At 40.6% G+C, this 21,768-nt stretch overlaps 1 protein-coding gene across 1 annotated transcript; it reads left to right on the plus strand.

Annotated features, from left to right (window-relative positions):
* The first annotated feature begins 5,469 nt into the window (after positions 1 to 5,469).
* Positions 5,470 to 17,110, plus strand: LOC147631869 (uncharacterized). Its single transcript, XM_086808424.1, has 2 exons — positions 5,470 to 5,626; positions 15,759 to 17,110. Exon 2 carries the CDS (start codon positions 15,777 to 15,779, stop codon positions 16,983 to 16,985), a length of 1,209 nt encoding a protein of 402 aa, XP_086664550.1. The 5' UTR covers positions 5,470 to 5,626; positions 15,759 to 15,776; the 3' UTR covers positions 16,986 to 17,110.
* The last annotated feature ends 4,658 nt before the right edge of the window (positions 17,111 to 21,768 follow it).

Raw genomic sequence — 21,768 nt, forward strand, 5'->3', positions numbered from 1 at the left:
AACTTCTCGAGTGTTGAAATCCTGTATATCCGCTATCATAGTGTGTCACATTAACTGGAAGCCAATTCATGACTTTCGTTGCACGTTGATTCTAATATTTGAAAACCTTTTTTTCTGCTCGAGTAGCATTCTCTTAGGGCAATTCCGGAGGCTCCTCATTGTCTCCTTCAACATAGTCCCAATTTCCTTTTCTCGTCATGAAATTGGTCATTCTAAACTTCCACGCATAGAAGTTGTTCTTGTCAAGCTTCTCACTGGCAATTTGGTTGATGTTGTCAGACATCTTTTCTTGCAATAACTAGAAATTTGTAAATAGAAAATTTTTATATGTAACTTTTAACACAACAGTATCTATTGTTACTCCTGTAACGATACTTCTACACAATCTGTATGTCACAACATGTGACCAGAGTACATGTACATACACCGACAATTAGTAATACATGTGCAATCACTATCTACATACCAAAAATGCACTGCTGCACTGCAATAACTAGAGTTCGGACCAAAAGAGTTCCAAACCAAAATTTCCCAAAAGTGCTCAAAAACAACTTACAGTGGTTGAATAGAGTTCAAAATGCACTCCAAACATGAATTTGGCCGCGCAAAATTGTAGTACAAAGTATGTGCACTATGTATCCCCACACTCGTGTACCGCTTCCTTCACCTTTGGAGCTTCCTTTGCTTGCTACTCAGCTCCTTAGATTAAACCAAATCTGATACCATGAAAAGATTGGGGGAGGAGAGACAACTTAAGCTCTTGCAAGCATACATACACACACACTCACATAAAATGGATAAGACATACACAAAGATGGAAGGCCGAAAATCTTCTTCTCCTTGTTGCTCTCAAAAGAGGTCTACAAATGTAGTGAAAATTAGCATAAGTGCTAGAGTACCATGTACAAGCAGTCCATAATGTGAACAGGCTAGGTAGATGAGCTAGCAAGATAAGTATGCCATAACTTAGTCGGACTAGGTAGGTGTAGTCCACTTGTAGAATCACTAGCAAAGATCCATCGTGTCAGCTACCAAATGTGCTAATGGATAAATGTGGAACGATCACTGAGGCATAACATGATTGTCAGCTCGTATGTTAAGCTTGACATCTCAACATGTAGAACTGGTACTTCTATGAGCAGAGAGTTTAATTGGTAATACATTTGGAGAAGTGCACTTCTCCGCCGAATGTATGACTCTAGTATTACTTGTATGAACATAGAAGTAATACTTCTATGGACGGAGAAGTTTAACTAATCGTACATTAGGAGAAATGTACTTCTACCACCAAAGAAGTAATACTTCTATCGGTGAAGTGTGACTTCCATAGATAATCTTATCACATGGCAAATTTTTCACAGGCAAAAAAATGGACTAAAAAAATCTTGGTGTGAATAGTGGGGTGTGGAAGTAACATTTCTATGGTAATAGAAGTATGACTCCTATACATGCAAAGTATGACTCCTATACATGCAAAGTATGACTTCTATCCTTGGTGAATATATGGGTGTGGAAGCAACACTTCTATGGTCGTAGAAGTATGACTTCTATACAGGAGGCGAAGTAGTGCAAACAAGGTGAGAAGAGCAACTTTCCAACTTTTCGATGTAAAATTGATACCTTTCTCTTGTTCTCATGATTGTAAACTAATCCCAATCGTACTTTAAATCAAGAACACACGCAATGAACTCACAATAATGCATGAAAAACAATAAACAACAAAGTTTAATTGTGATTTTCTTTCCCCCCCAAAATACACACTAAATACAAGTTTCAAAAAGTGACAAGCATCAAGTTTTCCACATGGAATTTAACATTGTACTAGCTAATGCCTTGCATGGCATCCACATTCATGCAATTTCTAATACCAAAAACACACAAATAGACACATAAATTCACTAAAACTCATTTCAAAACAATACTGTCAACCTCCAGTTTCTCAACTAACGGCCCATTGTTGCTCCAACAAATCAAGTTACAATATAAGAACAAGTAAGAAATGGGCTATTCCCTAGCAACAAGACAAAAAATGTTTAGCCTTGTTGATGTAAGGATTGTTAGGGGACTTACCTTAGTGCCAATTGTTCAACCTCATAGGGGACTTACCTTGATGTGCAAGGGTTTTTAGGGGACTTACCTTAGTGTTGATCGCTCAACCTTCTAGTGGCGGTGGAAGCTACACGTACTTGAATATCCATTGGACCAATGCTTAGAAGATGGGCTATGTGGGCACCACCGCTCACACAACATCTCTAGCCTCACACACTCTTGTGATAGAGAAAAGTAAGAGGAGAACTCTACCACATAAGCATGCAAGCAATCCCTCTCTCAACATGCACACATTTACATATAGTACACAAGAGAGTCTCATAGCATGATTATATGATAGAGAAAAGTAAGAGAAGCACTCTATCACATAAGTATGCAAGTAAACCCTCTCTCAACATGCATACATTGACACATGGTACACAAGAGAGTCTCATAAAACAAGAAGGGAGCAAGAGAGCGAAGTCGAGTTTGGTGTGTCCTTTCTCATTAGCGTTATGTTAACCATTGAGGTTAACACACATATATATGTTAACCATTGAGGTTAAGACACACATATATGTTAACCTTAGAGGTTAACAATATATATATGTATACACATATATTAAGTTACATATTTGATTATATATATATGTGTGTGTGTGTGCGTGTATGTATGTATGTATGTATGTATGCATACACATATATATGTATGTATGTATACATTCCTATATTAAGTCACATATTCGATTATATATATATAGGTATGTAGATTCACTTTTCAACCTACCATTCAATTTAACATAGACAAAATAATTTGCTAATATTGATTTGTGTGTGTGTGTGTGTGTGTGTGTGTGTGGTCCTTTCTATTACTATCTTGCAAGCTCTCTCTCTCTCTCTCTCTCTCTCTCTCTCTCTCTCTCTCTCTCTCTCTCTCTCCATGGTGATTGGTATCAAGAGAGCAACCATATTCATTGAGTAACATGATAATCAAAGAATAAATTTCTCTCTTCCACTCAAACACCGCCACACCTGAACAATGTAGGCCCTATTCTTTTCCTTTTTTTCACATAGTAGACCACCCCACTCCTAAGAATACTATCACACCACTACTCTCACCTAAATAACCAACGGTGAAACAACTCCCACTACCCTCATTTATAAATGATACACCCTCATCCTTATATAAACTATGTTTAGTTCATGAGTACAACACCTTTTAACACTATTCCTTCCTCTACTCCTTGCTCACTCCCTCATGGCCTAGATGTGTGTATGTTTTTCTTTTGACATTTTTGATAAACATTATTTGCTTATCTCTTCTAAGAATGGCTCAGGGTGATGATCTTTGAGCTCTTATAAGAGTACATGGCTATGTTTTTCCAACCTCGATATCTTAGATGTTTAATCAAATGACCAAGACTAATCATGAATTATTTAATCACAGTAGTAAGATACCTCATTCATTATCTTGGGGATTCTAATTAAAAAGTTTAAATTTTGTTATGTCTAAGCTCCTTTGAGACTACTACATGTAAGCTTTTAACTGTTTCATTGTGATATTTTTCTTTGTTTATAAGGAATTATCATCCAATTTACATCTTGCATATTACTCACAAGTCTACACTCAAAGTTGTCCATTCTCCTTCAGTAGTATTGCCTCCTTAATAGTTAGAGCAACTATCTCTCCTCTAGTATAACCTCCAATTCTCATTCATTATTTAACCATTCCACTTTACTTATTACTGGTGATTACGTGTACATATTACACAATTTGAGGTTGAAATGATGGTTGTCTACTTTGCCAAGCATGCAATTTCATCTTGTTATGATGTCATTGTAACACTAACACTCTACTCAACATGCATTCTTGAGAGCTTTCATTCAAAGAACATAGTGATAGCTTTTTTTGACACTTTCACAATTTGTTAAGCTTACGACTTGCTTTTATTTTGTGGCAAGTGCATATACCACTATTTTTAAATCATTTTACATTGTTTTACAATAATCATCTAAGACCATCTACCTCTCCTCTAGTATAACCTCCAATTCTCGTTCATTATTTAACCATTCCACTTTACTTAACTGGTGATTACGTGTACATATTACACAATTTGAGGTTGAAATGATGGCTGTCTACTTTGCCAAGCATGCAATTTCATCTTGTTATGCAATTCTCCTTAATAGTTAGAGCAACTATCTCTCCTCTAGTATAACCTCCAATTCTCATTCATTATTTAACCATTCCACTTTACTTACTGGTGATTACGTGTACATATTACACAATTTGAGGTTGAAATGATGGTTGTCTACTTTGCCAAGCATGCAATTTCATCTTGTTATGATGTCATTGTAACACTAACACTCTACTCAGCATGCATTCTTGAGAGCTTTCATTCAAAGAACATAGTGATAGCTTTTTTTGACACTTTCACAATTTGTTAAGCTTACGACTTGCTTTTATTTTGTGGCAAGTGCATATACTACTATTTTTAAATCATTTTACATTGTTTTACAATAATCTATTTTGCAAATGACCATGCTTCATGATTATCTTAAAGTAAACTATTGTGGCATGATATCTATTCACAAGATGATTGATGATTATCTCAAAGAAGAATATTATTCTTTGACTTAGTCAACTCATGTGCAAGAAGGTGGTTTAACTCTAAGAATTCGCCTTTAAATCATATAGTTGTGACCTTTATAATATGTGGGTAGAGGTGGCAACATCTGTTTTCCTCTTAAACAATTCCAAAGTTCTAACTTATGTTGTTTAATCTCTCCCCCTCATCTTAAGATGTTTCTAGCTCACCACCAACCTTTATTAACGAATCATATCAAGAATAGATAATAATCCTTGAAATGAAGGCCCATTGAATCTTGTGGACTAGATGGTTCCTCAAGGCCTTCCTCTTATGATGATTGTTAATTATGTAGAATACTATTCAGCTATTTTTTCTCTCTCCCATGGATATGAATCGTTGTGCTAGACCTTGTCTAATGTTACAATATGAAGTTTGTTTTTTAGTACACGTTCTTTCGCTTGAACATCTAAACAGATCATAGACATAGGTTGGTTCTATACATTACTCCATGTGAAACCATCCAAGTTAGCGACAAATGTCAACTTGACAAGGGGGGACCAATTGCTCCATATGAAACCATCCACGTTAGTGAAACAAATCGTGATGAAGATTGGTGTGGGAGCTTCGTGTGAAACCATCAGAGATAAGGACACTAGGGGACACACCAGTCGCCACCGGCGACACCAATTGGGTGTGGAGCCAGTGTGGGTCAACTTGCCTCCACTTGCTCCATGTGAAACACACACGAACCAAGGGGCACAAAACACAGGTTGGTGTGGGAGCCACAGGGTGATCATGAATCATGACGTGTAGGAAAGTTAGTGTGTGTGGATTTACACCCGTTCTTTAGCTTTATAGTCGTATGACACAAACCCTACCTGTGTGAGCGTGGAGGTTCTCGTCTCGTCTTCCTTTTTTATTCTGTACACAGCAGAGAAGCACAAAAGCAACAGAGGTTTTTTGTCTGTGTGATCTCTAGAAGAAAACGCAGATGATGGAATCTTCTCAAGGTGCCTCCTTTTTCTTTGTTCATGAATTTTCGCTTAATATTATTTTCTTCCTTGTTGCTTTTTTTTTTTTTGTGTGAGAGATTATTTTCCGGGGGGGGGGGGGGGGGAGGGGGGTGCGTTCAGGTTACTGTTTTAAAATATACATTTTCGTTCTTGGGGAATTTCCGTACGCATATTTGCCGCTTAAATCCATATACCGCCCGTACGGAATTGTACGAAATGTTACAGCATGTGCAAGACTACGCTCTTTATGTCGTGGCCGTTTTGATCATTGTGTTGCATCAAGAATCGGCAGTGGCATATGCTCTTGCGCAGACTTTTTCTGCCTCAAGGCAAGGCAACATATGCGCAGCCTTGCTGGTGTAAGGTTTTTGACAGCGTTTGACAATGCAACTCAGGTTTCAGTAATTAATGAGCTAAAGCTCTTAGAAGAGATCAGCTTGAGCGGCCTTATGAAGGGATATCAGCTTGAGCGGTATCTTCCACTCATGATAGGAGAATTAATCTATCTTAAGCTTGTGAGGCAGCATTGAAACACAGCTCAAAGGTTATTTTCTACAAGATAAACACCTACTTCTTGTAAGGAGGTATCATTCTCATATATATGAGAAAGATTGATTGGCTGTGATTCATGCCTTAAGGATTTGAAGTGTTATTTGCTTGGGGTTGAAGTAAAGTTTGATAGGCAAAAAGCCCCTGGTTTACTTCAGCCTTTGCCTATTTCTAACCAGCCATGGGAAAGCATCACAATGGATTTCATTATGGATCTTCCTCGTACACAATACGGTAATGATGCAATTTGGACCATTGTGGACAGGTTTAGCAAGCAAGCAGATTTCATACCTGCCAGGAAGACCATAAACGCCGATCATATGGTCAAACTCTTTATGTCACAAGAGGATCCAAATGATACATTTCTCGCATACTAGACAAGTTCTGATGAGAGGCAATTGAAATTACAGCCACACATGGCATTTCTTGATAATGCATTGGCCACCACATTTTTCTTGCCAGGAGTATGCAAAATCTGAAAATGAAACACTGAGAGGAAATTGGCCATCCTCATTTGCTTTTCAGAGATTTTAGTTTGCGTAAGAAAGTATCGCAAACTTTGATGGTCAGTCTTGACCACAAATTCATCTCCCAATAAGTAGTGTTTCCACACTATAAGTGCATGAACAACGGCCAATAATTCCTTCTCATAAGGGTCAAGTATAAGCTTGGCATCACCTGGTGCAGCGGCCCCTATTATACCCTACACGCGGGGTCCCCCTGTTGGCACTAGAGGCCACCTGTTTGGCTTTTCTCCCCTCCTATTGTATGATATAGCCCCTCAGTTCTTTGTACTGATACTTGTACTTATCAGCACCTAGGGAGAGTCTCCCTGGCTGCCTTGCTTTGTTCTTTGCTTTGTTTTTCTTGTGAGCAAGAGAGGATCTTTTGTAGCCCTACGGGCGTTTTTATATAACTAATGAAAGGATCTTTTCTCGGAAAAAAAAAGTATAAGCTTGGCACCACGCAATCTCCTGCATTCATATGCAAGTGCATGTCTCTCTTGATTTAGGACAACACCAATACAATTGCCACATGTGTCACATTCAACAATGAATGGCTTATGCAAATCGGGTATGATCAAGACTCGCATGAGAGAATTGAAAGCATTAATTTTAGCTTTCGTCCAATTGAACATAGCACGTTTCTTGATCAATTCATGCAATGGTGAAGCAATCATTGCAAAATGGAAGATAAATCTCTTGTAGTATGAGCATAAACCAAGAAAACTGCGTACTTCATGTATGGATTTGACTTTTGGCTGATCTTTGATGATTTGGATCTTTGCGGGATCCATTTTCACTCTTTTTGCCATTTATCATAAGTTTGTGTTGCCTCAATTCATCAAAGACCACTCTCAAGTGCTTCTTGTGTTCTTCCTCATTCTTGGAAAACACAAGAATATCATCAAAGAAGACACCTATAAATGCTCTATGATTTTCGAAAATTCGGTCCATCATGCGTTTAAATGTAGTTGGAGCATTGGTGAGACCGAACGACATAACCAAGTACTCATAGAGACCAAAAGAAGTGTGAAAAGCCGTTTTATGTACATCCTTTGGCATCACTCGCACTTGATGATAGCCGCTCTTTAGATCAATGCGCCTAAAACATGATGATCCATTCAATTTGTCCAAGATATCATCTATCCTCGGAATTTGCTCCTCTGTATGTAGGACATAGAGGTATCATCCTACTACGCACATGATTGAGCGCTATTTCTTTTGGTCAAGTATGCGCAAGGATTTTGAGGCATATGTAAGTGCACATATCACGTGCCAAAAGGTCAAGTTTGACAAGCAAAAGGCTCTAGGTTTGCTTTAGCCGTTGCCTATTCTCTCGTAGCTACCATGGGAAAAATATTGCCGCGGACTCAGCAAAGCATGCACACTTCGTGCCGATCAGGAAGACAATTAAGCTTGAGCAGATAGTCAAGATATTTGTGGCACAAGTGTTCAAACACCATGGTATGCCTAAGTCCATTGCGGGGGATAGAGATCCCAGGACTACGAGCCTCTTTTGGAGAGCTTTGTTTGACAGTATGGCTTTTAACTCCCAAACAGATGGGCAAAGTGAGGCTGCAAATTCAAAAAGAAGTATCTACATGTTGGTAGAGTTTGCATATAACAACATAGTGCATGCCTTCACGGGAAAGGCCCTGTTTGAGATTTTTTATGGCAAGGTGATATTGCCACCCATCCTACGCACTAAGGATGAGACTTTTGTAGCTGATGAGTATGTCAGAGATGTTGATGTTGTCTTTGCACAAGTGCGGACAGCCATTGCTCGTTCATAGGATAAGCATAAGAGGGCTGCAGACAAGCATAGAAGAGAGGTGGACATCAAAGAGAATGATTGGGTATTGCTGAAATTTGAGAAAGCAAGACTCCATAAGAGGCCAAGAAAGGAGGGAGGATGCCCTAAGCTCTCTACCATATATTACGGACCTTTTAAGGTGATCAAGTAGATTAATGAGGTTGCTTTCCGGGTTGCATTGGAGGATTCACAATGCCTTGCATGTGAGCCTATTGCGGAAGTATGTGGAGCCAGAGCCAAAAGAGCCTATCACGGAAGAGCCGCCAAAGGTTGATGACCTAGAGGAAGTTCTTCAACGTGAGCAGATTGTGTATCACAAGGAGAGAAAGCTACCTGCGGGTAAGCTTTCCAAGCGATACCTTTGAAGTTCAAGAACTGTTTGTCTATCGACGCAAAATGGGTTGATGAAGACTACTTCAAAGATTACACATAGTTTCTTCAGGTGTATTTGGAGGCTTTTCAGTTGAGGTTAACTGTGTAGAAGTCTCGGCCCCGGCCCCCCGGGGGGGGGGGGGGGGGGGGGGGGGACTCAACTGGTCTTCCCCTATTTTGTTCCAAGGTACGAGAGGCCAAGGAGCTTCGTGTCGCTCGTATTGAGGCTAGGACTCTAGTCACCTACGGGAGGCCAGGCCTTATGTCTCTTGTAATGTGGCCAGGACATGGAACCCACTGGAAGTTTAGGCTTCCCACCTAGCCAGTTCCATGCTCTATTTACAAGTTCCTAGAATGGGAGATATATCCATTGCATAATGCATATGTGTGCATCTCTGCCTGCTTGAAATTGTTTTCATGTGACTTGTTTTCGTGTGAATGCTTGCTTTGACGTATCCAGTTCACGGGCAGGGGACGCCCACCCATGAATCGTGCGAGTGCCCTATATTTTGACATGGTTTGTGGCATGTGAACAAGTGGTATCATTTAAACCCTTGTTTATTTTTCTAAAGGTTTTATAACCTTCGCTATTCACATTCATTACAATTGGGAACTGGCCACTGGCCACACTGGCCAGTGCCCAGGGTCCAAGGGACCCATGTTTGGGCAGCCCAAGCTTTTGGCACTTTTTTGCTCATGTTAACCCTCTTTATTCAGCGGGCACTAAAGGAGGTGCCCACCTTCATCAAAGGTGGGCACTACCACATGTCAAATGGGCCTTCCAGCCCCCTTCACCAACCTATCCCATGAGTGCTTCTCTCCCTCTCTCTCTCTCTCATCGGAAAGGAAGCGCATCATTGCTGAGCTCTCCCTGCAAATCGACACCAAGAAGATCACACGCCTGGCTGCCCTGTACTTGCTGAAACCCTACTGTACCTGCAAGTACACCTGCTGGAAACCCTATTGTACTTGCAGTACCTGCTGAAACCCTACTGTACCTGCAGTACCAGCTGGAAACCCTACTGTTGCCAGCTGTGCAAGCTTGGAATGGTAGGAATGATCGGGCTTTGGCACATATAGGTCTTGGAATTGCAGTACCTGCTGAAACCCTATTGTACTTGCAGTACCTGCTGAAACCCTACTGTACCTGCAGTACCAGCTGGAAACCCTACTGTTGCCAGCTGTGCAAGCTTGGAATGATAGGAATGATCGAGCTTTGGCACATATAGGTCTTGGACTAGCAAACAATCTTATACATCACCTCCTTCGTTAAAACTTCAAAGATGAGTTTGGGAATAAAATTAGCAATTCAAGAGTCTTTCTCAAGCAAGCACTTCAGCACCATAGTTGTGTTGGGAATCAAGGTCTCTCTTTCTCTCTTGTTCATCTCTGTTAATCAAATGCCATGATGATGATCCAGCTCTAGCCCCCATAGCCTCTACCAGTAATCCTAGCTCATCACTGAACACTTCATTTGGTATCAAACATTCTTCGACCTCAGCGCTCCACACATTTCCTATTGGCCACCTACACTGCTCACGCCCCTCAGCCCACCTGATATTTGAGCCGCTTGGCTCACTGTGCATCTCCTCTTTGCTGCCTCCCGTACAGAACCAGCATGTGTGAACCCGAATTTTTCCGGAGCATAAGAAGAAAAATCTTGTCTATGTAATGATTCAACCTCTTAGCCACCAAATGAGTAGGCCAAGTTGATATCAAGGGGTGGTGATGATAAATGTGGTGCCATAGAGCACAAATGTGTGTTGTCATGTGTATGTCTGTGTGTTTGTTCAAGGGCTTTTTAAAGTCCAAGATATGTGTTTGTGTTGTATATGTTAGACCAAGGTGTGTTTTGTGTTCTAGATCAAGTGTTTATCATGGTTGTAACCACCTCTGGTCACCTTGTGATGTAGGCCATGTGGATTGTGTGTGATTTGGTTGATCTTTCTTCTTTGTTGTTAGCTCTACCCAAGGTGCACTATTGTAGGCATGTGAAACAAGACTACGGGTCCTGATTTATCCTTGCAATAGTGGGAGAGGTTTGTTGGAAGCAAGGCCTTGTCTTTGTGGTTGTTAATAGTTATGGTTAGTGTGTACTTGATCTAAGTGTTTGTGTACTTGGACTCTCTGTTCTTGGTCAACATTGTGTTGTTTTTAGTTGTGTGTGACCTAATCTTGTGTGCGCTCTACCCTTGGGACCCCATAATTGGCATGAGAAACTAGAGCCATGAGCCTAGATTTATCCTTGACACAGTATGAGGTAATCTCTTGAGGGAGGGATTGTTTGGAATCAATGTCTTACCTGTGTAAACCCACTCATATAATTGTGGTAGTATGTTTGTGTGTAAGGCTATTAAGCCTAAATATGTGTGCGTTTGTGAACACCCTCTAGCAAAGGAGTAATCACCCACTTATGTGTTTGTGTGTGTGAACCACCTCTTAGAGGGGTATAAATAATATCTAGATATTTGTGTGTATTATGACATAAGCAATGATGTCAGAAGAGAACCTTTGTAACCTGTAAAGATACATGTACTTCATTGAAAAATACAAGCTGATGTCACGTCATTGAGTCGTGTACTTTACTCTCTCTCTAGCATTGTCTAACTCTCTCTCTCTCTCTCTCTCTCTCTCTCGTTCATCTATGTCAATCAAATCTCTAGCATTCTCTCTCTCTCTCTCTCTCTCGTTCATCTCTCTCTCTCTCTCTCTCTCTCTCTCTCTCTTTCATCTATGTTAATCAAATGTCATGATGATGTTCCAATTCGAGCCCCCATAGGCTCTACTTGCAACCCTAGCTTTGCATTGAACACTTCAAGGCACTCTCTTGCAACAATTGGGTGCCTTTAAGGCCAACATTGGCGACAATGACAAAAAGACGAAACTTTTCTCCAAAGAAGTGCTATCTACAGTTCGGGTATCTCGGGAGATGTTGTAAGAAAACATGGTGGCTATCCTCAATGACGAGGATAGACGACTTCAAGAGCAAGATGCTACTAGCATTGACTTAGGGAAGGGTTTCTTAACAAAACCGAAGGGTAGCAACAAAGGGAAAGATGTCGAGTACACCTTCTGCAAGAAGCTAGGTCAAAGAGAAGACTATCGCTTCAAAGGAATGGCAAAGAAACAAGTGAAGAACATGCCAACTTGGTGGTTGAAAATGTAGATGAAGATGTTGAGTTTGAAGATGCTCCAGAGAAGTCAGAAACCTGTACACTCTAGCACCGGAGAAATGTTTCATTGCTACATTCTTTGATCTGTCTCTTTCGGAGATAGATACTAGTTGGGAATTCTAAATGTTGTGTACATGCTTGGAATATTTGGTGGGCTTGGCTTTCTGTTGGGACTTGCGCCTGTGTGTACATGCTCGGAAACGCCTAGAGGATTGGCTTTTTGCTGGGTCTGGTATCTTGTGTACTTGCTTGGAAATGTCCCTTGGGTATAGTCTCATGAATGGGGATTGTCTATATCAACGTTGCATTGCATAGCATCTTTATGTGCTTGCCTGCAAATTAAATTTGCATGCTATTTCATGCTTTCCAGGCCAATGTGTAGTTCTGGGTGGGGGGACGCCCGCTCGTGAACCGTGTGTCAAAAATTGTTTGTTGACATGGTTATGTTGCATGTGGACAGGTGGTAAGTATTGGTGAGATCGTGTTAAATTATCACTTAAGACTTAGTGTTAATTTATAAGTGAGTGTGTTCACACGTTAATAAGTTTTGGGCATAGTCACAAGAAAAGTTTCGAGGTTTTTTTGGTTTCGAGGTTTTTGGGGTTTTTGTTTTGAAAGGTTTCATCCCTTGGCTAAGAAACTGGGAGGTTTCGAAAAATCAATAATTCATAAAGTATAAATACTTAAAGAACTTATAGTAGCCATCTAAAAACGTAGTGCAATGATTAAAAAATGGTCTCTTCTCACACATCTTGGGGAACCATCCTTATTTTGGTGAGACATTATGGCAATTTTGCTTGATTAGATGCCACAAGTGGTTCAATCAAGGACTCTTAAGAAATTGAAGAAGAGAAGGTAGAAATTGGGAAAGATTTAAGACATTGAAGGAAGAAAAAGGGGAAAGAAGAGAGGAGAAGAAGAGAAAAGGAGAAGAAGAGTAAGGGAGAAGAAGAGAGAAGCAGAGAATGAAGGAAGAAGGAGAGGTGAAAGAAGTAGACGATGGAAAAGGGGAGGAGGGAGGGAGGAGAAGAAGAGGGAAGAAGGGCGAGGAGGATATGAAAGAAAAACAAAAAAAAAAAAATCCTAGAAAAATCAGGGGACGAATAAAAAACAAAACCTGAAATTTGGGTGAAACTACCGTACTGGAGAGGTTTCGAGGTTTTTAAAAACCGTTTCGAAGTCGAAAGCTAGAAATAGGTTTTTTTGTTACTATGGTTTGGGGCACGTATAAATTATGACCAGCCCTGTGTACACAGTGTGAAGTCTTGAGGTGGCCACGACTTAGTGTCTAGGTGTCCAAGCCTTATCCCTTTGTCCAAAATGAGTATCCAACCATGTGTCACCTCCACCTTGGACCCCTTTGCCCTTAACCCTTTGGAGGTGGACACCTGTGTCCCTCTCTCTCCTTGCACTTTTTCTTTCCTAGGGGACGACCACGTCTTCCTGTTCCTTGCTATGCACAACATGAGTATGCTCTTTCTCTAAGGCATTGGAAACATGCATACCAGTGTCCCTTCCCCTTGTGTTGGCATCTTCAACATTAATTGTATGGCTGTCCTAATGCTTTAAGTGTAAAGATAGCTTGTGTTCGCGGTGATCGTCTTTCACGATGGAAGTGAAAGAGAATTGTATGCTCTGATACCAATGTAATTCCACTGATTGGTGTGGAATGTTTGATTAGCGTTGTGTTAAACCAAACATTCAACACCAACCGGTTGATTTACAGTTGGCTACTGCGATCTTTTGAATCACGTGTGTAGTTGTGGGCCCAAATCGTGATATGAAGGTAATTCGTTATAACACCACCTTGACTACGAAGGGGGGTTTGTTGGGATTCGGAGTCTCGTATGTGCGTATTCGTCTCTCTGCGTACCCATTGTGTACGTGTACCCTTGTTTCTGTACCCACTTGTGTCTCTGTGTGAACTGCCCTTAAAAGGGTTATTGTTCTTGTGTGTGTGTGTGTGTGTGTGAACATACACTTATGTGTGTATGAACCCACTCTTAGAGTGGTTAGAATAAATATCTAGATATTATACTTTTTTGATGTCATTTAGATGAGCCTCTAAGGCTATAAGAGCATTGTACTTGGTGAAGCTTATACATCACATCAATCATTATCATTGAGTCGTGCAATAGATCTCTCTTGTGAGTATTGTCTCTGTCACGTGCACGCCTGTGTCGTGGCTAATTTCCAGCATCAACATCAGCATCATCACCAGCATTAAGGAGCATAAGTACCTAGTTGGCAGCCACAACAGCAGTCGGCTGCCAGTAGGGGACTTAGGCAATTAGTTGGCCAAGCATTAGGGAGGCGACATCAGACCAGCAAGGGAATAAGCGTAGCATTTAATAGGCTTTTTAGCAATATTTCTTGTCCAAGCATCTGGCAGACCAGCATCTCTTCATCATATAAAATCATAAGACATTCATTTGCATAATCAATTGAGCACCTTCAGTCATTCATCATTTTGAAGAAGTAGATATCAATAGAAGTCATGTAGAAGGGGCCAGAGGTCACCCCTAGGGGTAGACCAAGGGCCTAAGTCATGTATAGACATACAATCACCTTTTTGTACCATATAATAAAGAAAACTGTGACACCAAACTCTCTCTCTCTTCTCTCTCCTCTATCTTTTTTCATGTTTAATCAGCATCTTGTTCTTAATCAGGCTTAGGGCTGTGGATCAGTACACTAAGGCTTCCGTGCATGCAACATTGGTATCAGAGTATTCAGGCTCATCCACTAAGCAAGTTTCCAAGGAGGTGCAGAGATCCATTAGAAGAATGCAGTCAGGGTAGCAAATGGAGTGGTCCGCAACATGCGAAACTGGAGGAAAGCATTTTTTGGTAGTATTTACTCGGAACCTGTACATCATTAGCTCTCATATCAGCTCCAAAGGCCTAGCAACAGGCATGATGAGTTCCGGCAGGTGATCCGCCACTGTGTTAAGGGAAAGGGATAGCAGACATGGGGACATCAGTGGAATGGATGCTCAGATCTTTTTTTTTTTCAACTAGCCTTTGACCCGTAGGCGATGCCGTTGAGGAAGCACCAAGGGGGGTTTTGAACCTAGGACCTCTTGGTCCTAGGCAAACACCTTCACCACTTGAGCTATCACCTCACTTGAGCGATGCTCAGTTCTTCAGCAAGACTTGGAAGTGGAGATCAGAATTGGAAGTTGTAGATAAAGTATCAAAGTTAGTGTCAAAGCCAGAGTCTAAGTAGTCTAGGGAGGATGACAGAGTGTCCACCTCGTCATCAAAGTAGAAGGTCAAAGTTAGTAGTCCAAGGAGGAAGGATCATAGGATGGCAGAGTGTCCACCCCGTAATCAAGTTTAGTAGGAGGGGATGCCACGGGCACACCCGTGCCATGGCTAATTTCCAGCATGAAAAGCATAATCCGTGATTAGGACAGCAGTCAGGACAGTAGTTAAGGCATAGCATCATCATCATCATCATCATCATCATCATCAACATAAGCAGGGATTGTAGCTGTCCAATAGTCTCTCCAGTCCTCAATAGACTCTCTCTCTCTCTCTCTCTATATGTATGTATGTATGGGGAGAGAGAGAGAGAGAGAGAGAGAGAGAGAGAGGCTTGTTTAAGGGTTCTTGCTTGTTCTTTTTTGGCATGCTGCCCAGAGAGAGAGAGAGAGAGAGAGAGAGAGAGAGAGAGAGAGAGAGGTGCTTACTTGTTTTTTATGGCATGCTGCCCAGATCACTAAGTTTGGAAGTATGGACGTTTGTGAATACCCATGCTCAGAGCAAGATTCTAGCTCTATTTTGTCTCAGCTGGGGTCCCATTCTCAGGAAATTGTGTCTCAAATGCCTACTACTCTTGTGCCTTTGCCTGCTCCTTCTCCCATGGAAAAGTGTGATCAGATTGTAGTTTTGGATTCCTCTCGTATAGCAATGCAGATTGCTTCTGGGCAAATTGTGTGGCCAGCTGTACCCAAGCCTAAGGATATCTCTCCCAAACTTGAGCCTGATGTCATCCATTCCTTTGGAAATGCAGTTGCCAATGGTGCTTTGCATTCAGACTTGGAGTGCACTGACTTAGTGTTGGGACAAGCAGACACACCTGTGGAGAAATGCAAAGTGAGGAAACGACCAAGGTCAGCTTCAGAGGATGCAGAGGCCCATGATGGTGATGGACAAAATGAAAAACAAGCCATCATGAGGTGGAAGGATGTGTGGGTGGCTCAACTCATTCACGTAAGGGGGAGAATGCAGGCAGCTTTTTCTGGCCCCCAGAAGCAAAGGGTAGACTTGTGGCAGGTTATCAAAAATGAGATGGCAAGGACCTGCTATGGGTTTGACAAAGACTCTGAAGCCTGTAGGAAGAAGTGGCGACGGGTTTACAAGGAGTACAAAGATGATAAACATTTACATGTTGCAGGCAATGGATCCCAGAAATGCAGGTTCTATGATTTGATGGAGTTCTACATGGGGGAAAGGGCCGATGGTGTGTGCGATCCTCCATTAACTGCAGTTGGTTTTGGCATTCCTCTTGTGATGGTTCCTGTAAAAGATGAAGTGCTTCCTGTTACAAACGAGATTGGGGAGGTCAAGGCTACAGATATCACAATGCTGCCACATGCAAGTTCGGACCCTCATGTAATGGAAGGGTCTGCTGTCATTGAAAGGCATGATGCCATGCAAGAACCTTTGGGAAGTCTCTATGTGCCTGAAGTGGGTATGGTTCCACCAATCATTGGAGAAGTTCGTGCAATGAAAAAGCCTCTTAAACGAGCAAAGCGTCATGCAATGGGTAAGGCATCTACAGTGGACACGGCGGCTCGGAACTCATTGCAGTCTTTGCTCTCAGAACTGGTGAGCATAGGAAAGGAAATGCTGCATACCACGAGACAATTTGAGCAAGAAAAACTTGATGTTTTACACTCCTTGAAAGAAACACTTCATGAAATCTCCAAGAAAATCTGAAGAAAGTGCCTTGTGTATCTGCTTTGTTGGCAACAAATGCAACAAAGCTTTATAGATAGACACTGCAGGTCCAGCTCTGTGGTGTAATGGTTTGAGATATCTTTATTCACACCTTTCAAGATCGTGTCATTATTGCAAGTTGTTTTTTTTTTTTGGGGGGGGGGGGGTTCCTTTTCGTTCTATGTTTGAGAATCCAATGCAACAAATTGGAAATGTATTTAGAATTTTTGGTTAGACGAGTTATCATTTGCATGTATAGGTCTATTCTCTCTTGAGGTCTTTTAGAAAGTAATAGTTAATGACATGCAGTCTATTCTGTTGAGCACAAGTCTGTGCAAGTCATGAGCTAAGGACTATGCTATTATCTGGCGATGACATTGATGGAAATCAGGCACATCCAGATAAAGCACTGCTGTGTTTTGGGCTATGGTCCTGGTTGTATGGTTGAAGCAATATAATAGAAAACATTATAATTCAAGATTCTTAATTTGTTTAAATGACGACATAACTTTGGTCCAATTGTGGTCCGATTATAAGCATTAGAGACTTTGTAACCCTCCATGCCTAAACAAATGGATTGGGTAGAATTATGAATAACATAATGGTGGGCAAGGAGATCTTAGCATTTATCTATTGGATTGCATCAACCAATAATATGAAGTGGGTTATGTACCAGGTTTGCAAGGACCACCACATTATTACTCACCAAAGGCTACAATTTTATGAGTATTGAAATCACGACTACCTAAGCACACTGGGTGTCCATATTGTTTAACCAAATCAGTGGCATATCTTGTGCTCTATGACAACTTGTGCTCGATGAGTGTCCGTATTGTTTAACCATATCGGTGGCATATTGTGCTCTATGACTTGTCCTTAATAACACATCACTTACACGCAACAACATCCACTTCTTTTTCTCCTCCAAGTGAGCAACCAGTAGCATTTCTTCCACCACACTTAACACAACACTTTCCCATTAGTGACACATTGATCACATGGAATAATCTACAAACCAGAGCCCACCTCAACTGCCAGTGCCAAGAGTGACCTCCATCAATCACACAACATCTAGGGTACAAGATGTAAGAATAAACACTTCAAAAACCATAAAACACATGGAACTAAGAAATTGAATGCTGAGTAGTGCCTAAGTCTATCATCTCAAATAATGCATGTAAGCCAAAAAATTTAATATATAGATATTATTTACATAGTTGGTTTTTGTTAAAAAATTAGAAAGGCAACCTTTATGTTAGCCCGTGTCTCTTGAAGGGCAAAGAAAAAAGAGAGGTTTTAAAGAGACTTTCCTAGAAAAGGTCCCTTGCAAAAAGAACGGCATCGACCTGTGGGTGTCAATTTTTGAAGTGCTTGGGGGAGACAGGAGGTCATTATGGGTCTGGTCATGTGGGATAAGATGATGGGCCTTAAGAGACCAATCTATGGCATCCTTGAGAGTTTCATGGAGGTGGGTATGGGATGATCTCGATGGTAGGAGGCTGACTGAAGTGGATCTTTCAACCACGGACCCTTTAAGGGAAAAGAGGTACAATTACCACTATTGCAGTGTTATCCTTGCCATTGAACTCATATAGTTTCAAAGTGCCCAAAAAAGTATGCTTGCATACTTACAACTACCAATACATTGCTACCTCTGTGATATGTGTGCAGCTAAACACTTGTATAAAGATGACCCACATTAGATCCTTTTGAAGTAAAAGATCTTAACCTTTTAGGTGTGCACCATAGTCTAATCTCAATAGTGCCTATAACCTATAACTGTCCACAACCAAGTGAAAGAAAAGGTCAAACCTATTGCAAAAAAAAGCACAAGATCTACAACCTTTCAATGGGTGCAAGCACACACCTTAATCCATAAAGAGGCTAGAACCAAGAAAGTCGTGGAAGCTCGTGGCACCACAAAAATAATAAACTTTCACATATTTTTTCCAATGTATGTTCACAATCTAAACCAATATAAACTTCACACAAAATGAGGATGAGTCTATTGAGGTCTTCCCACACTTCTAAGAATTTAATGTTTTGCTCAAAGTCCAAATGGAAAAGAGCTTGCTCTTAACTACATCAAGTTCTTAGTGGTAAATCCAAGCCACAACTTTGGGGGTGTAACTTCTTGTTGGTCATTTACATGTTGAGAGTTAGGGTAGCAAGAGGCTTACCAATTACCATCATTGAGGTCTTACATGTCAGGGAGGTCTTGCAGGAACGAGATTTATTGTAGTCACTTATTCTTAGAGAAGAAAAGTAACCTTGCTTGTGGGGAGTTATATGTTGTTGATCATATGAATAGTGCAATGAGCTTTTCTCACTAGCTTCCTCTAAGAATGACAATACTTGTAGACTACATGAAACTGGCAAGCCAAGGGGTTAGTCGTGTATGAATGATTTGAGTGCACAACACCCTAATCTTTTAAATTTTTGCATATTAGCCACTTAGACTTGGGTGATTATATGGTCAAGAGTGGGTTGGCCTAGGGATATCATGTCTCCCAAGATAGAATGTTGTGGCTAACTTCCATGCATAGGAATATGTTTCTTATTTCCATGTTTTGCCAAGGGAAAAACATGCATTGGAATATGTTTCTTATTTCCATGTTTTGCCAAGGGAAAAACTTGAACTAGTTGGAAAATTGGTGGGTTGTTAGGTTTTGTATATAAAATGCCATTCAACGTGTTGATAAGTGGCAAGTACATTGTCATCTAAATCCCCAAATCAAGTGAAAAAAGTAGCTAGAAGTTCATCCACCATTGCTCCTAAAATGCGTGAGGTCATCCACCATTGCTCCTAAAATGTGCATCCCGAATCTGTCGCATCATTTTAAGTTTAGTAATGTGTATGTTTTTTCATCTAGATCATCTCTTCAACACTTGCTATAAGTCTCACACACATTGATTGACGTGGTTCTAGTTGTGGTGTGAGACTCCTTGGCTAGAACAATTTCACCCATGGGATGTGACTTGTACAAATATCAACCTATAACATACGATCTCCCTTCTTCCTTAAGGTAAATGTGATGTGTAGCACACTAGCCTTACTTCTCTTATATAGGACATCTAATTATGATGTGGTAAGATCCCGCTTGGTGGAAGTCCATAGCCAAAACGGTGAAGATCATCCCAAATGTTCTAAATTAATATCTCTTAGGACGACTTTACCTATGTTTCCATTGCTAAGCTTTACCATCAAGATTGTTTCTTCCAAGGGTGGTTTTCCCCAAGGCTCCCAACAATGCTTGGTGACTATGCTAACACCATTACCGTCATCTAAAATTGTAGTGACCTTTTTCGTTAAAAATCAACACACATGCACAGCTCAAGAGATTGGACTAATCAAGGTATGGGTCATGGACTAATGCTCTACGAATGAAGCACACTCACACAATGTGAACTAAGCATAAGAGCACATACATTAAGCTTACTGAAAAGCATAAACACAAGGATAACACAAATGAGAGTATACCATGTGTGCAAGTGCAAGATTCACAAAGAAACAAAAAGCTTATATTAATCACCAAGTGGTTACACACATAATAAGCTCTCATACCACCAAGTGTGTGTGCATAAGCTAATCCTTCACAATAGGAGGCACCTAAATCCTATAATATCTCCACTTGTTACACACATAAGAAGCTCTCACACCACCAATAAGCTAGGCCTTCAAAACAAGAGACACCTAGATCCTATAATATCTCCACCTCTCCTACATTTATTTCACCCCCTTCATCAATGGGAGGTGCCTTGGATCAGTCCACCTAGAGTTTCATTGAGCTTACTATAGTAAACCTAACCTCTAGTAACCTCAAACTAATGTAACCTTCACTCTAGTAAACCAAGGCTCGAGTAATCTTAGACTAATTTAGTCTTCACTAAGACTCACACTAAGGATATATGGATGCTAGATCAACCATATTTCTCAACACTTTTTCCATTTTCATTATATTGGTATCATCACAGCCTTCAATTCATCTCCCGCATAATCGTGTCCATTTTTTTTGCAAACACTATGGGTAGTCCATGATGAGATTTAGCGTTAGGATGAGAGATTTAGCTTGCTAATAAAGCTTAGGTGGTTCTTTGATATGTACATGTGGGGTTCCATCCAGTCCGGTCCTTAAGGTCCAACATTGCTGTAATAATTAAGATCCTAGGAGGAGATACTTATGTGGATAAGAAAACAATCAAATTTGCAATGTCTTGAGGCCAATACTTGCATTCGGCTAGGACTTGCAATAGTACACCCACTCCTTTTACAACAACAAAGGGGTTACTTTGCCAAGAGGGCTCATGGGTCATCACCAAGAGGGCTCATGGGTCATCACCAATCACAAAAGAAAATAGAGTGTCGTATGGCCATTCCATCACATCGTTCATGTTACAGGTATATATTTTATCATATTTTTGATGAATTAATAATCATGCAAAATAATGCTTAATTTAATTTGTGCAGGATTCAGCTGAACGGAATGTGCAAAGTTATTTTATGTAGCAAGGGCCAATAGCAATTATATTTGGGCAAGCAAAGGTTTTTATGTGTACAAACCTTAGAGATTTTGATATGGATAAAAATATGTAAAGCAATACCTCAAAAGTGGGGAAAAGCAAGCCCAATTTGTACGCTCATCTATTCTTAGCTCCTTGGCCTATTTTTATGAATAAAATTCTCTTAATATTGTGGAAGTGAAGCTACACTCCGTGGAAGGGAGATTGCACCCAATCTTGTCTCGATGGTTTAATTTAATCTTCTTGAAGCCTTCAAAGACTT

Source organism: Cibotium barometz, chromosome 14, assembly GCF_041138505.1.
Source record: "Cibotium barometz isolate CiBa-2024 chromosome 14, ASM4113850v1, whole genome shotgun sequence".
Classification (NCBI taxonomy): domain Eukaryota; kingdom Viridiplantae; phylum Streptophyta; class Polypodiopsida; order Cyatheales; family Cibotiaceae; genus Cibotium; species Cibotium barometz.

Bases quoted from the DNA above. Each gene is read 5' to 3' on its own strand.
- LOC147631869 (XM_086808424.1), top strand. From the start codon at position 15,777: ATGGACGTTTGTGAATACCCATGCTCAGAGCAAGATTCTAGCTCTATT.